This window comes from Phalacrocorax aristotelis, chromosome 5 (assembly GCF_949628215.1).
Source record: "Phalacrocorax aristotelis chromosome 5, bGulAri2.1, whole genome shotgun sequence".
Taxonomy (NCBI): domain Eukaryota; kingdom Metazoa; phylum Chordata; class Aves; order Suliformes; family Phalacrocoracidae; genus Phalacrocorax; species Phalacrocorax aristotelis.
In genome coordinates, this window is record NC_134280.1 from 18,169,956 (window position 1) to 18,185,730 (window position 15,775).

General features: G+C 40.7%; 1 protein-coding gene across 1 annotated transcript in view; it reads right to left on the reverse strand.

The window, feature by feature from the left end:
• Positions 1 to 15,768, reverse strand: part of USP37 (ubiquitin specific peptidase 37) — a 37,357-nt gene extending 21,589 nt beyond the window's left edge. Inside the window, exons 1-13 of the mRNA XM_075093170.1 lie at positions 15,591 to 15,768; positions 14,563 to 14,774; positions 10,913 to 11,084; positions 10,259 to 10,359; positions 9,062 to 9,243; positions 8,621 to 8,695; positions 7,952 to 8,049; positions 6,329 to 6,413; positions 5,242 to 5,403; positions 4,799 to 4,930; positions 2,659 to 2,782; positions 2,183 to 2,388; positions 1,023 to 1,140 (exon numbers count right to left, since the gene is read on the reverse strand). Of these exons, the coding sequence (XP_074949271.1) occupies positions 1,023 to 1,140; positions 2,183 to 2,388; positions 2,659 to 2,782; positions 4,799 to 4,930; positions 5,242 to 5,403; positions 6,329 to 6,413; positions 7,952 to 8,049; positions 8,621 to 8,695; positions 9,062 to 9,243; positions 10,259 to 10,359; positions 10,913 to 11,084; positions 14,563 to 14,718 (1,611 nt within the window). The 5' untranslated portion in view covers positions 14,719 to 14,774; positions 15,591 to 15,768. The remainder of the gene's footprint in view (positions 1 to 1,022; positions 1,141 to 2,182; positions 2,389 to 2,658; positions 2,783 to 4,798; positions 4,931 to 5,241; positions 5,404 to 6,328; positions 6,414 to 7,951; positions 8,050 to 8,620; positions 8,696 to 9,061; positions 9,244 to 10,258; positions 10,360 to 10,912; positions 11,085 to 14,562; positions 14,775 to 15,590) is intronic.
• Between the last annotated feature and the right edge of the window lie 7 nt (positions 15,769 to 15,775).

Here is a 15,775-nt window from a genome sequence, read left to right on the forward strand (position 1 = left end):
AATACAGGTGGAATTTGTCCTGCAAGTCTATTGCAGACCAGTGAATTAGCCACAGTTGAGAAAAATTAGCTTCTGAAGAGAGGGGGCAATCTTGCAAGGTTTACAGTTTTCTCTCTCATAGTCCGTTTTCTTTTTTTCTAATAACCTTTGGTGGAGGATAATTTGCCAGGAAGTTCTCTCTCTTGTTTGAAATCTCACCTTTGTTCCTGAAAAGCTATCCTCATCTAAACTTGTCAAGGATGTGCTGTACCAGAGCAGAGTTTTGAACAGACAGCAAAAGGGGAAGCATAACCTCTGAAATTACATGACTTAGCCATCAAACATTTCTACAGCCCTTTTCTTTACCCCAGGTCAAATGACACCACTATAATTTTAAGAATGTTTTAAAATCATAACTACAAGAACTCCACCAGCTTTTAGGAGAATAAGCACTACAGTTATTCTACCTGTTGAAAACACTATCTGTAAGTGGAGAAAAGACACAGATCTGTCTCAAGATATGATAAAATACGACACTAATTCTCAGACGATAGGCTCATTTTTAGCTTTCAGAAACCTCACCTTGAAGCTGTGCTTACAAGATGAGCATCCACCTATCGCAACTTCTTTTTTTAATTATTATATCTGTGTGACCTTTTCCCTCCATGATAATTTAGGCCAGTACATAAGCTGTTGAAGCATCCTAGCCCAGGAGAGGAAGCAGCAATTCCCGAGTGATTATCTCAATCTGACAGCCTCCTTTGTATTTGTTTATGCTTCAACTCTTCCACCACAAAATGGGGAAGTTAACCTATTTCACAGCAATATTGTAAGGATCAGTTAATTTCTGCACAGCATTTTACAATAAATACTCCTGTACACTGTTAATGGAGAAGTCTCAAAAAAGCGCAAAGTTAATTATTTCACATGCCTGCAATTGCTGCCATAGAAACTAACGATCAGCTATACAATCCAAATTTCCATATGGTACATAACCTACAGATAATCCGCAGTGAATAAAACGCCCCCAAAAAACTGTGTACCCGAAAAAAGAGGTCAAGGGAATCCTGGATGGATCGGGAAGGAAGCAATTTCTTTCTTCGAGGAAGGTCAATGGAGAGGTCATTAAACTGTTCTCGTTTAGTGACTGTTTCACCACACCTAAGAAAGAAACACACTTACGTAAGTCTGATGAAAAATACACCTGAAATTAGCCTAAAAAATGTAAGTTTTCATTAAAGTAACTTCCCAGTAAATATATGCCTCTTGATCAATCTATTTTTACGCATCAGAATGAAACTCTTTTGAGTTGGATTTTAGGATTTCACTTTGATCCTTTAGAAGCTGAAAGAAACATTTGTGTAAGGGTGAGAACAAAAAACCACAGGCTGCTTTGGAGAGGCAGGTGATCAGGTGTACAGGAAATCAAAGTGACTGCTATGTAGCTGAACACGTCTTCATCATTCAGCATTCTTAGGAGAAAAGTGAGCACAGCTCAGAAGAAGGGAAAAAACCTTGAAATACTTTCAGACTCTTTTCAGAAACAAAATAGTAGCGTCCACCAAAAAAAAAATCTCTATGCTTTTTTTGGGGGGGGGAGGGAAACAACCCTACAGTCATTTGTCTTCAATAATTATTACCTGCATGCAACTTACTTTTAGGGAAGTAATGCAGTACACACAAAGTAATATTCCCAAATATCTGTAATCATGAAAACTCTGTGGAATGCAAGCATCCCATATGGGAATTTGCTGCACAGGTCAAACACAACGAATGCCCAGACATACTGGTTTACATCTTTTTCTGCAATAACCTAGATAGACAGAAGAAAATGCCATTCCCTGGAAACCCTTAGAAAGAACAAATTAAAAACATGGCTTCCCATTTTTTTTAAGAGGAAACATTATTTGACTGAAGGCCTTTCTCTCTATTCTCATACAACCTGTACACAAAAAGCAAAGCACAGAAGCTTTCCACTGAATATGTGATGAAGAACTAGATGGTATGAGACTGTTTAAAGGCCTGCAGCAGAGGACAGCGTGCTGTGAGATTTACAGCATTTCTAGACCACAGAGTATTTTCTAAATATCTAGCTTTGGAAAAAACATAGTTCTAGTTATAGCCCACAGATGAAGTCGTGTAAGACGGAAATGCTTCCCAGTCTTTTAAGGTAAGTATGAGAAAAGCTCTCAAGCACACTTACGTTTTGCAAATGATAGAATGCTGAACCTCAAACTCCAAGTTACTGATAACCGGACACGTATAAACTTTGGTGGCTGAGAGGTCATCAGAAGCCCGTCCAGGTGAATTATCCTCATTAGGCACTGGCTCACTCTTCCAAGTTTTGTTTAACTTCTCCATGTCTTCCTTCAGCTGGTCCAGACACTGGCTCAGGAACTCATGTGCATCCTAGAAACGGGGTAAACTCATTAAAGCGATTTTGTACAACTTCATTAAGCATCTTTCTCTCAAACACACATGGACTGGGGGAATTATGTTTAAGTTCATTGCATTCAGCAATTCCAAGGCAGTTCTGCTCTAACCAACAGCAGGCAATCGTTGCCATTCAATCAGAAGCTCAAGTCACTGACGAATAGAGCTGAAGCTTGACAGGAGTTCAATGTAGTCCAGACACTGAACAAATGACACGTAATTGTTTCTAGACAATATGGTACTTACGTTCTGCATGTACCCAGAAAATCTCTCTGCAGTAGCTGAAATAGCACTTTTCACCTTCTTAAGCAGCTCTTTCTTAACCTCAGGGCTGCAGACATCCTTTTTAGCAAGCAGATGGGCAAAACGTCTGCAGAAGACAATGCAATGAAACACTGAGTGGCTTTCCAGGACTTCAGAGAAACAAAATAAAACTCATGATACCTAATTTTAAGAGTCTCTAAAAGCTTTTCTCCTATGATAAGTGGTTTAGGGGTTCTGTATGAAAATATCTCATATATAATTAACCTTTCCCATTTCAAGTATTTTCAAATCTCACTTGAGGCCATCATTGGAACAGGACCCAAACGAACAAAAAAAATTCCACAATCTTTTAAGGTAAAGAGAAGAGCCTTATAAAGTTCCATAAAATTATTTCTGCTATATCTTTTACAATGAGGGGAAAAAACCCACAATGCTTTTTGAAAACATTTGTACTGATAGGACACATAAAATCACACGGCACCAAAACGAACAACACAAAAATCATTAAATTCAACTTGCATGGTCAGACTGGTTTCTATTCATTTTTTTATTTTTAACTTTCCACTCAGTTTCAAGCCCTACTTCTTTTGGCAGCAAAACATTACAACAGGGTAGAAAAAAGCTGTAACAAAAAGAGCCCTGAGGAGTTCCTTGGTTCAGGCTACATATAGTGTTGTTACTGGTAACTTTGTTAAAAAACTTGAAATTGACTTTCTCTGTGCCTCTCAGCTATTGTGATTTAGTTGTCTTTTACAATTACTTTGCAATTTCACAGGAAATACACACCCAATATATTCCAAGCACAACAGTTTTGGTCATAGTACATATCTGGGAAGGTGATGTCACATTCCATGACACACACAAAGAGACTAAAGACAGACAAGACACGTGCAATCCCCTCCTACCCTAAACCAGCAACTAATACTCAGTTACCCAAAGAAGCTGATCAGTTTCCTGCAGCTCAACAGCTTCTGCTATTCTGCTGAGCTACAGTAACACTGTGCGCTCTCCTAACCCTCTACAAGTGCTCAGCAAAGCATGTCAGGAAACACACCTTTTACACCACAAAGCAGTTGACAGGCAATCACTTTTCAACCAGAAAAACATTCATCATGTTCAATCAAGTGCCCATACCCAAACCAATAGAAGGCAAAGTAGATGCTACTGAGTATCAACTCTGACTTGTTGCACTTAGGTACAGGATCACACACCGCCCTCCTTCAGAGGTGCTACGGCACAAGCTCTACCCACACAGTTCAGCATTAGGTACACAGGGCACAAGCGTCAGAGGTCTTTCTACAAAAATTAGGGAAAGGACATTTGAGAAGGCATGTGGAACAACCTCTGATCCTGAGTAGTGTAGGAAGAGTTCACGAAGACACAGCAAAAATAGAAATGACACCAAAAGATATAAAATGCTATGAATTGGAAACAGAAATGGTTCTGATAATCCTGAATCTTGTTCAGTGTGAGAAAAGAAACGAGGTATGCAAGGGCATATATAATAAAAGTCCCAAATGGCAGAAAGTGCAGTATCTAGAGCAAACAGCAGTTTGTCTTTCTGATGGACATACCATGGAGTACGAGTGGCACAGGAATTAAACATTTCAAAGGGAAAAGAGAGTTTTGCATATTACTGAAACCTTTGGAGTTTCTTGACATGAGGTTTGACTGAACTTAAGAGTTCAACTGAATTTAGAAAAAGATTAAGTATGCAGAACTTGAACACTCTCAGGAGCTACAAGACACAGACATTTTCCAAAAACGCATAAGCCCTCACATATCAGATGAGGTTAGCGACCACCTTAAACCCTAGCTGGTAGTGTTTTAAAAAGCAGTTATTCTGCATCTATTTATTTTGTAGTTTCTTGCATTTTCTTCTGAAGCATTTCATTCTGCCACTAGAAATACAGAAGATATAAAAGATGGCCTGTAACTCAGCATTGCCGCTTTTAAGAGCCTACTTCCTATTTCTAAAGTAAAACTGCAAAATACAGGGAGCTCTAGGATTTATTTTATTATCTACACATGCAAATTACCCTCTACAACGGTGCTTCGGTATTACAAAGCTAGTTTCTCAGTGACGGAAGTGAAAATATCCTTCCCAGAAAGTGAATTTTACCTGATAAGTGCATTGAGTGGAATTTTTTTCCATGGGATACCCTGCTTGAGCAAATCATTAGCAAAAGACTGAATTGAAAACAAGGACTGTAGAATGGCATTCATATAGCAGGTGTTTCCCAAGTTTGAAAATCTGAAAAGAAGAAGATCAAACATGGTATGTATGTCGATGTGTAAACACACCACTGTTAAACATGGCACTAACAACATGTAGGACATTCACCCCAGTGTATCAAAGGAACATGGATTACCTGAAATTATTATATCTCTAAAATTCTCAGGAACTGAATTTAAGAGTACCTGTTTTCCAAACCATGAAAAATGTTCCCTGTCTCAGTGTTCATTAATTTCAGGATTCTTTTTTAAATTATTATATAATTTAACAAGAATACGCACATTCTGATGATCAAAGCGTACATGCTAGATAAAGGAAATTAAATTTACCCTTGTAACTGTTGTTGAGGATGGGTGGAAAGGGGCACTCGGGGTTTGTTCCACCCTGTGTAATCTTGATTAGATCTCATTTTTTTAACAGAAAGAGGGGCAGGCTGAGAAAGAAATCCCAGGCTTCTTTTGGTTGAAGGGGTCTGGCTGGATACAGTAGACCTGAAAGCATAAAAGGATTAGAAGTGTAAGGTTTCTAATGCTCTTCCTTACATAGCTGAAGTCTATAGTGATCCAATTCCAGTGTCATGGAAGACAAGGACTGGTAAAGCCACACAAGATAAGTGGCATGTGTCATAATGCAAAAGAGGTGTGAGAGAGAACTACTTTCCGGAACACTTAAATATTTTGGTTAAAATTTCCTTACATCCACACGTGTGCATGCAATGTAACCAAATCCTTTGTCTTTAAGATATTTAACAATTCCCCACACTGTATGATGAGAGGAAGAATGATCGTGCAGCATGAGATCACATCTGGGCCAGAGTCTTCACTTTCAGCCTCTTGTTCTTGTAACCTAAACCACTCTGGACCTCAGTCCCTCACATGTAAAGCATGGACAATGCTGCTTTTCTTCCTTGATCTTGTATCTCATCTATCTAGGGTAGAGACTGACAGTTTGACTGCACAGTGCCTAACTCAGAAGAACCTCAACCTCAGCAGGATTTAGTATTACTAAAACACAGTTAAAGTATAGTGTTTCATGCCATTTATCTACATGGGGAAAAATGAAGCAAGGATTCAGTCTAAACTTCCAGAGTTTATATAGAATTTAAAGCATCTAGGAGTTTAGATATCATCTGGATCAGTCATTCACAATGACCGTAACAGACCTGATTTTAGAAAGTCTACCTATTGCAAGCAGTAACTGGAGTTTGTAGAGGTAAGTAGAGCAATTGTAGCCACACTGAATACCTAGACTGTACACCTGGGATGGGGTGGTGGGGTGGTGGTGTTGGAAATATACATATATACCCATTTTATGCGTATGAGCTATATAGCACGTGATAAACACACAGGAAACTAAAGATCCTAATTCCTGGGAAAGAACTATCATTTACAGTTCATGCTAGTGAATCAGTCCTACCTGTCCAGGGTGGAACTGCCAGTGGAATACTCTTTTGATGAAGACCGGCTACCATAAAAGGATGATGACTGCAGTGGTAAAATACCTTGAAAAAACAGAAAGAGAGGCAGTTTATTTTGTTACAGGTAACTCAGCTGTATATAAAATATACAACTGGTTTAAATGTATTTAGTCAAAAGGCTTACAAATCTTCAAATGCTGTTTTTCACAATTGGTTGGGGAAGTACTAACATACATACTTAGAAGTACTAATGTGAATATTAATCATATATAAATAAAGACATGCTGGAGTTTTAATTGAATTTAATACCATAATCTCCATCAAACGCAAACTGCGATACAAAACATTAAAAAGTCATTGAACGGCCTTAACTATCTGAAAGATAATAAATATCCACTTCTTGTTCAAATATACAAGATACACATAACTGAAAACTTAGTAATGATTTCCAATACAGTGCTCCCAAAATTCAAGGTAAATATGCAGAAGTGAAAACAGGTTCTCTTCCCACTCCAGATTCCACAGCAAATTACTACATGCTTGGGGCATAATGAGATTGCTTCATTGTTCTGATAGCTTTGTGTCAGATCCTGAGACTCAAATGCCTCAGATGATACCACATTAAAAAAATGCTCTCAAGAGTCAAAAAAACCACCTATTACAGTGAATCACAGAGTAATTTAGTTTGGATAATGAATAAACATTTGCTTCTATCCCAGCTTGAAGTGGTTTGAGCCATGCAACTTTCGAAAATGCAGACATATGAAGGAAGTTTGCAATACTGTTAGCTGAACTTGCAGGTATACACTCATGGATTCTGATTTTGACTCTAAAGAGCAAACCAGACTTTCATTCAGAGACAAACATTCACCTTACTGGCTCCTCCAGCAAAACATGTCTGCACCATCAGAGCTGCACTAAAAAAAAGAATGCATTCAGCAGCCTTCCCCATAAAAACAAGACCTTGAGTGAGTTCCCCTTTATGAGGAAAGAGGCTCAGTATTTATTAGTGAAACTGAAGAACGGTGCTGCTTACTAGCTTTTGTACATACTGTCAATGTTTCTACATTGCCTACAAAACCTTGTCACCCACCAGCATCCAACAGAACTTTGGTACAAACAGAACAAAAGTACCAGCCCCAAAAAGTTCTCCCTCTAAATTCTGGGGAAGAGATAGGGAAGTAAAACAGTACACATTTTCAGCACAAAAACAAGCCTACAATTCACATGGGCATTAACAGCAAAGGAGAGCTTTAAAAATAAGAAAGAAAGGAAAGAAAAAGGAAATCCTTAGGTGTTTACAGGAATCCCCTCCCAAGGGGAAGGGCAGCCTGGAGCAAAGTTTGAAGCTGCTTGTTGAATTTTCAAACAACCCGGCACATGGACTGGCATCAGCACCCAAGTATAAAGGTCAGGGTTACACTAGAGCAGGATAGGCTTTGAAAACGAAGGCAAGTTGTTTGCATCTCATATGTGGCTCTGTAGGAAGCAAGAATGTTAGTGGCACAGGGAAAGCAGATTAGGAAAACCACCTCTGCAGCAACTTTCTACATTATTATTAAAGGGGTAAAATCATACTGGTCAAAGACAGGTATCTTCTGGTTTTACTTTTATTTTTTTACCTGATGTCCTATTTTCCTCTGCCTGCTTCAGATTCAACTGTTTCTCCCTGCTACTGTTCAAGTACTTCCATGCTGGATCACTCAAGGCTTTATTGTTCCTACAGATAAACCAGAGTGGAAGTCAGCGCAGTTATAGAAGACAGAGGATATTCCTGCTTGCTATTTACATCTTGTTTTGAAGCGTTTCTCTCCTACCACCTTTAATACTTGACTATGGAACAGTTAAACTTTACTCGCTGGTAAGTTCAACCAATTCATTTAAACAAGCTTTCTTATGATCAAATGCATTTCCAAACACTTGGAGCTTATTCTCCAAATAGCAATTTCCATTTATGAATTTTGTTTTGAAAAGGGTCAAAGCAAAATCAATAAAGAAGGTACCTATTGCTGTACACGTGTAGCACATATGACAATCCTGACTAAACTGACAAAAGAAAGATGACGATGTGCCAGTTCTTGCAAATCAACTGCTAGAGCAGGTTATTTTTCCTTCATTGACCCTGAACACAAACCCCATTTCAAGCACCCAGTGTGTTCAGAAGTTGTCTAGTGGCTGGCCTGTACCATGTTGACAAGACAGGAAATACCCAAACATTCTTTTCAGAAAAATTTACCTTTACAAATGAACAAAGAGTTTAAGATCAGAAACTAGAAACAATGGTTACTTACGTTGAAGAATCATTCTCTTTGGGATAATCTTCACTCATTTCTGAACCAGGAGGTTGCGTTCTTTTCCTCTTTTCACTGATGACAGAAAATTTTTGAAGTGGTCATTCTTTCAGAAAGGCTAGCAAATGATCCTCTTCCAACTGAACAGAACTCCTCAATGCTTTCTGTGCGTTTTGCACCTATCTTCCACAATCTCCACTCTTATAACATAGCATACAGAGAAGAATTTGGTCTGCCCAACTCTTAAGTTGTTCATAAAGCTCTAGTGCCAGTACCAGCCAGAGGCTAGAAAAGCATGTATTAACATCCCGTTAAAAGTAACAGCAAAACCAGAGGAAGAAACATGTTCCCTTCTTACTTCTAGGTGTGCTGAGTTCCACCTGCAGCTCTACAAAGAGCTAAATGTTAACAGTATCATAAGAGGAGGATAATGGCTCCTACCGATTCTCCAACAAGCCTGTTCTGTGAGGGACTGATGATGCAGGAGATGCTGAAATGTTCACCCTGTTGCTAGGTGTTCCAGTTCCAGTGGAACTCTTGATAGGCACTCTCGCTGGGGTACCCAGCACCTTGCGAAACGGATTTTCCTCCTTACTTTCCACGGTCACTCTTTTGGGAGGAGTCTGTAAAACCCAAGCGGAGGAGGTTATGGAGACAACCCGAACAGTGAAAAACATAACCCCCTTTAGTCTAATCTAGCATTTACACCACTGCTTTACTTGCTACAGTGTAGCATCCAAAAGCAGAAAAATGCTACTTGTAATAGATTAAGAGAGTTTAACATAAAATAGACATAGGTAAAATTTTGACTGTATTGATGCAAGTCACAAAAATGAAACTCTACTGCAGTTACCTATTTCCCTTCTTGTTTTCCAACACTACGTCAGTTGAACTTTAGTTTTTAAAATCTCCTTTACATGCTTTGACATTAAAAAAACCCGAGGCACGATTCCCAACTATCCCCAGAATAATGTTGGGTGGTATTTAAAACAAACGAAAAAACCCACCAAACCACAACCGTATTAAAACCCATACAATTAGAACAGTGCCCTGACAGCCTTGGGCCAAGCAAGCACCACATGTAATGCAATGGAAAGAGCTAATAGCTGGTTGACTAAGGAATGTTGGTCAGTTTTAGACTCGAAAACTAAACGTGTCTAATCTTACCACTGTATACACAGCCTTAGAGTTTTTACTGTGAGATTGCCTTTAAGCAACATGTAAAATTTGGTTTGGGACAACATCAAAAATATTCTCCCTCAGGGCGGTAATATAAGTATATTTGCAGAGATAACAAACTAAATTAAAGCCTGTAGGTACACAATGAAATCTGTGTTATGCAGGGAGGAAGAACAAAAAATATTTTGAGCGAAAATGACTTTTGGGGAAAAGTCTGCAAAATTTACAGAAAAATCCAAGCCGAACGCTACAAATTCGGTAACTTTATTCTGATATAAAACTGGGTCAGCAGCTTTTCAATATATACATTTGGCTGAAGCCTGCCAAACTCATTAAGGCCTATGCTGACCATAACGTCTTCAGCATTTACAGTGCTATTACAAAAAACAATCAGAATGAGAGGAGGAAATGAATGAAATAAAATTAAAGGAGAGGAAAAATTTGAACAATTGAACAAACCTGGTTCTCTATATAAGAGAATTGCCTATTAGCTTCCTTCTGTGTGGTCCTGCTCCCCAGAACACCTCCAAAGCTGCCAGATCCCTGAGAGGGTTTCCCAGCTGACAGAAAAAAGTACACAACATCTGATTTGATTGTCATTTAATTCATTGGCATTCTTATTTGTAAGACATTATTTAGCTGGAGTTGATTTTGGAAGGGACACACTAGGCTTCTTGCCAACAGACAGTAAAATATTCTGAATGCACAGACAAGCACATGTTTATGGATATCCCTCATATTGGTCATTTACTTAGTTGGCAGTAGGGTTCCTACCTTTAAAAAGAACAAAATAAAATAAAACAAAACGTACAATAAAAAGGAAAGAGACTGGGCATGTGTGATAAACAGACGAAGATGTTTCAAATACCAACATACTTGTAACATAATTTCTACAAGTTTAATCTCTGCTTATTGTTCAGCATGACAAAAACACGTTATGAGAAAGGTATACAACACAAATTTGGGCTCAGGGCCAGAAAGAAGCACTTACACAAATGCAAAGAAAGTCAGTAAACAAGGAGGACAAAACAGCTAAAGATGGAAAAAAAAGAAAACATAGCAGCGACCCCTCCCCAAACTGTTACTAACATGATCTACAACAACTGCACTTACCAGTATGAACCCTGTCTTGATGGACTGCATCCAAATACATCCTCATTTCATTCGCGTCTTTAAATGGTACCTTATCAATTGTCAGGAAGCTGGTATCTTTTAGTGTTAGCATCAGGCAGCACAGTTTTCTACCATTTGGTCGTAAGGTCACAGTTTTAATGTTATGGCTTAGCTGAAAACAAGAAAGTGACTTTAAACACAAATTCATTTTTAAAAGGACAAAATACTTACAAATTCAAACAAAACACTTCCCATACAGAGGTGCTCACACTGAAATACTTCTTGCTCCACTTCAAGCAAACATTAAGCATCACAGAATTCATGCAATCAGTGATCTTAGAAGCTGACAGAACCGAAAGGACAGTATTGTAATAGCTCAAGAGTCCCTATAGTCCTGGATAAGCTTTCTACAGCTTGCTTTGCTATCGAGTGTGACATTTTTGAATGTAAAGAGCTTCAATACAGTCCCATTTAGCTGCCTGAAACTTCCACGTCAAGTTTGAAATATAATTTAAGAGGGGGAAAGTTTTAAAATTTAAGTACAAACTTCTACTCACTTCATAATTTGCTCTCAGAGAAGACGGATTTGACACAGCTTAAAAAATTCACTGAGGGAATAAGTCAATAAGAAACATGCTTAGTCTACATGCAACATTATAATAATTAAGGGGTGACAAAACTTTCAGGATTACGGTCAAGCACAAAAATAAATTGAATAAGAATTTGTGCTCCCTAATTATGTCACTGCTACTTTATTATACCATTACTTAATTGTTATTTTATGCTAAGCCACCTATAAGGACTGGCTGTTCAGAAAAGGCTCTACTATCCATGCAGGTTGAGGGAAACAAAGCAGAGGAAGCAAAATAACATCTCACATCTTCAGACTGCACGGAAGTTTGACAATACATACCTAAGCATACTCTCATTTTCAATTCCCTTGTCCTTTTTTGCTTAATTCTTCATTTTGCTGCCGCTTCTTTAGCCTTGCCTAAGATCAGGCACTAGCTACACAATGACCTCCATGCCAGTATGTTGCTATACTTGATGCTTCATACAAGATTGGAAACCACAGCCAAGGTCATGAGGCACTACACAAGACACTGCCCATCAGATTGGAGTCTTCTAATTTGGCCTGACCTGCACACTGCCACACTACTGACCTAAATAACGATGATGGATTAATAGACATGAACACTAATTACACTCCAAAGCTAAAGTTTCGCTGTACATTGCTCTGGAACCTGTCTTGTCTCCTTCAAATTATACACAAGTTTAAAAATAAAAATTATTCCTGATTTTTATTTAAATTAGTTCGGGTACATAAAAGACTGAGATAGTAAAAGGCACTCCACATCCATCAGTGAGATTTCTTTTTGTCCATGCAGATCTCTAGCTTCTTGGAAAGCCAAACTAGACACAACAGCAGTTTATAAGAGAGGCTGGAAAACCACCTCAATTGGAAACTAAGGGTTTATTTTGCTGGGAAAATTACACCTCTGAAATACTTTGTGCTTATTCCTTGTGTTTTAATATAAGCTAAAAATGTCTTCAAAGACTTTAGAATTAAAAGGGGGGCTCCAAATTTTTCATCCTCTCTTAAAATATTGAGCCCAGTGCAAAGGGATTACAGTTCCTTCATCATCTCAGTGCAAACCAACCTATTTGAACTCTAAATGCTGTCATGAGCAGGCTCCATCTGTACTCTCCATGCACCTGCTATGACCCAATCAGTGTCACAAAGTCTTGGGAGGTGGGGTAAACAAAGTATTTCTCTTAGCACATATCTAGCATCTAGGACAACTTAGTCAAAGCTCTGAAACATCAGTAAAACATATCATCTGACATAAGAAATTTGACGATGCACCAGTCACTGCAGAAATAAATATAACCCTGGATCCATCTAAATGTTCCATTAGAAAAAGATAAAAAAGGCAGGAATATCACCCACAGTTCTCTCAGAGCAACCTGTCAATAAAAGGGAATGCTACTTCTAAAGCAGAATTATCAGGTAGTGGTCAGCCTGAAGCAGCATGCAAGAGCACTGTGACAGACTGGGGCCAGCTCACACAAAAAACCCCTACGCCCAAGCACCAGCCTGCAGCTCAAGGGGCAGGCAGCTCTCCCTGCCTGCTGCCTGCTCCCACCAATGCTCTTGTGCCCATGCCTCTGTCACTTCAAGATGAACAGGACCAGAAAGCAGATCCCGCTGAAGAGTAACCACCATCCAAACAAAAATAATTGGTCTAAAGATATGCCTCCTCCTCTGCTGTGGTCCTAGCTGCATGGTGCCATCTCACCCCCTCCATCAGATATCACCTTTGGTCCCTGCCCAAATTAATTCACGTGAAAACCCTCCACTGAGCTTAGAGAGATCTGACGAGAGCCATAGCCAGCAGATGCGAGAGGCTGGGAGAAAAAACCTGCCCCTTTAGGCCATGCTTAGCTTAGCTGTTCGACAGGCTCATCCTTTCGAGTCACTGCCACACCATGTTAACTTGTCCAGGCAGAAAGGAGCACGTGAGAACAAGCACCCAGGGAAGGTATGGGGGGTAAAAAGAGGCCACTCTTCCCAGAAGCAACATGGTCCAAAACTAGATTAAATCAGACATGCAGTCACAGCATCGCGCATGAGAAGGCAGACAGTTCTTTTCGAGTCTGCAGTAACAGAGGTAGGAACTATCCACAGCTCATGATTTGCCCTGCACCTTGATTCCAAGGCAACACAGGCGGCCACATTCTTTGCTGAAATTTTTCAGCACAGTAATGCAGCAAAACCTGATCTTTCAAAAATAATCTTTCTTTTCACTGAGTGCGCACACAGAAATAAATGGCTCAGAGAAGCGAACACTACCACTGAAAAACTGCACAAAAAAGCAGAAGCTAACATTTAGTTTAGTTAGTGTAACAGTTTAGGCTGTTACAGAGCTGCTAAATAAGATAGGACCTTTTTTTTCTTCCAACTGCTCTTATATTCTCTACATATTTTTAAATCAGATAAAAGTTTCTTACAGAAAAACACTCCACATTCTTTTGATTTGGGGCATTTTGCACAAAAAAACTAGGGAGACTAAGCTGAAAACAACTATAGAATGAAAAAAAGAGGCAATTTAGGCTGAATATTGCAAGAAAATCTTTAACAGTGATTGCCATCAGCCTCCCAGTGAGGAAATCACATTGCCTGGCATATTTAAAACCTAAAACCGTAAGAGTTGTTCTTCAGCAAAGTCTTGTATAAACAAGCAAAAGGTTACAATTGTGTTAATACCGCTACTCTTCAGCTGGGAAATCCGCCAGTACAAAACATTCAGGATCTTCACCTCTGGATTCTGCAAATGCACCGGTAACAGAAACATTTCAAAAATCCGAACACGTGAGCCACAATGCTAAATACTTTGGTAACTTTTCTCTGCTTTCTGGTTCTTCCCATTCACTGTTATCTCGATGTTGGTCTTGGCAGATCCTTCAACAATACACGTGAATAATTTACAGGAGAGTTATACAAAGGGATTAGTGTTCAGGAAATGAGGAACACAAAACAGTGACAGAGGGAAGTTTGCGAGACACTTAATAGCCTTGAAAAGGACAGCTGTTCACAAAACAGCACAACCCATGCACTGCTTGAACAAAAACCTTAATATTTGGCATACCTGAAACGTCTTTGGAATTCCTCCAACATTGTAGTGAACAACTAGACTCACTTTATTGTCCTTTTCCACAATTTCAAAGCTCCCTTCTTTCCATTTTGTAATCCCAGTCTGCATGCTGCGCATCCGGACGGGCCCATGCACCTTTAGCGGAGCCATGCTTTCTCATGGAAAAGAGCTAGTGAGAGAGAGTAAGCGTACTCCACCTTAAAAACCTGTTAGAAAGGAGAAATTTGTAAATAGGCAGGCCAAATAATCTCTACAGGAAGATACAAGAGTGGCTTAAAGTATCTGTAGAAGTTCAGCAGAACTGTTTTGCTGGTATTTTTAAACACGATGAAGGAGTTAGATGCAAGTGAAGGAAACTTAGATTAACAAAACCTTTCCCGGTCTGGGCAGCCACGCTCCGATTCCTCACTGCCGAAAGGCAAGCAGACGCAGTCCATGAACACAGAATTTCCTGCAAATCCCTAAAGCGACTTCAAGAGATTTAGGGAAAAAAAAGAAAAGTGCCGGAGGGAAGTCGCTAAAAGATGGAAACCAAAGTTGTGGGGCGGAATAGAGTTGGTTTCTGCGGGGACGCGGGGTCCGGTGGCCGGCAGGGGCCCAGTCGGTCCCCGGGAGACCCCTCCCGACCCCCGTCCGGAAAATCCGCCGGCCCGGCGGTACGAGAAGCAGCCCCCCTCCCCCCGCAAGACAGGGCATATTTTAAGTAAAAACCAGAAGGAATGAATGAAACAGGCGCCGCCTGGGGGGGGGGGGTGAGGGGACCTCCCGGCCGCCCGCGCCCCGCCCCTACCAGTCCCCGCTCCCCTCCAACCCCCGCCGCCCCGGGCAGGGCCCGCCCGGGCAGAGAGCCGGGGTGGGGTGGGGGGGTGTGAAGTCAGCGGCTCCCGCCCCACCGCCCCACGGCCTCCCCACTGTGAGGGGAAGCGGTGCCGCAGGAGGGAACATGAGGGGGTGCGGGGGAAGACGGACACAGGACCCGGCTGGGCAGGGGGGAAGGAGGGGGGCGATGTGAGGCCCGGTACCTGCGTCCCGGCGCGTCCCCGGTGCCGCTGGGCAGGCTGAGGCCCGGAAAAGGGGGGGGGAGGGGGAGGGGGAGGGGGGAAAAAGGGGAGGGGGGGCGGCGGCAGCAGATGGCGGGAACCGGCCAGCAGCGCGAGACACTGCGCGCGCGCGCCCGCTCACGTCAGCGCGGCGGCGCCCTTCCCAG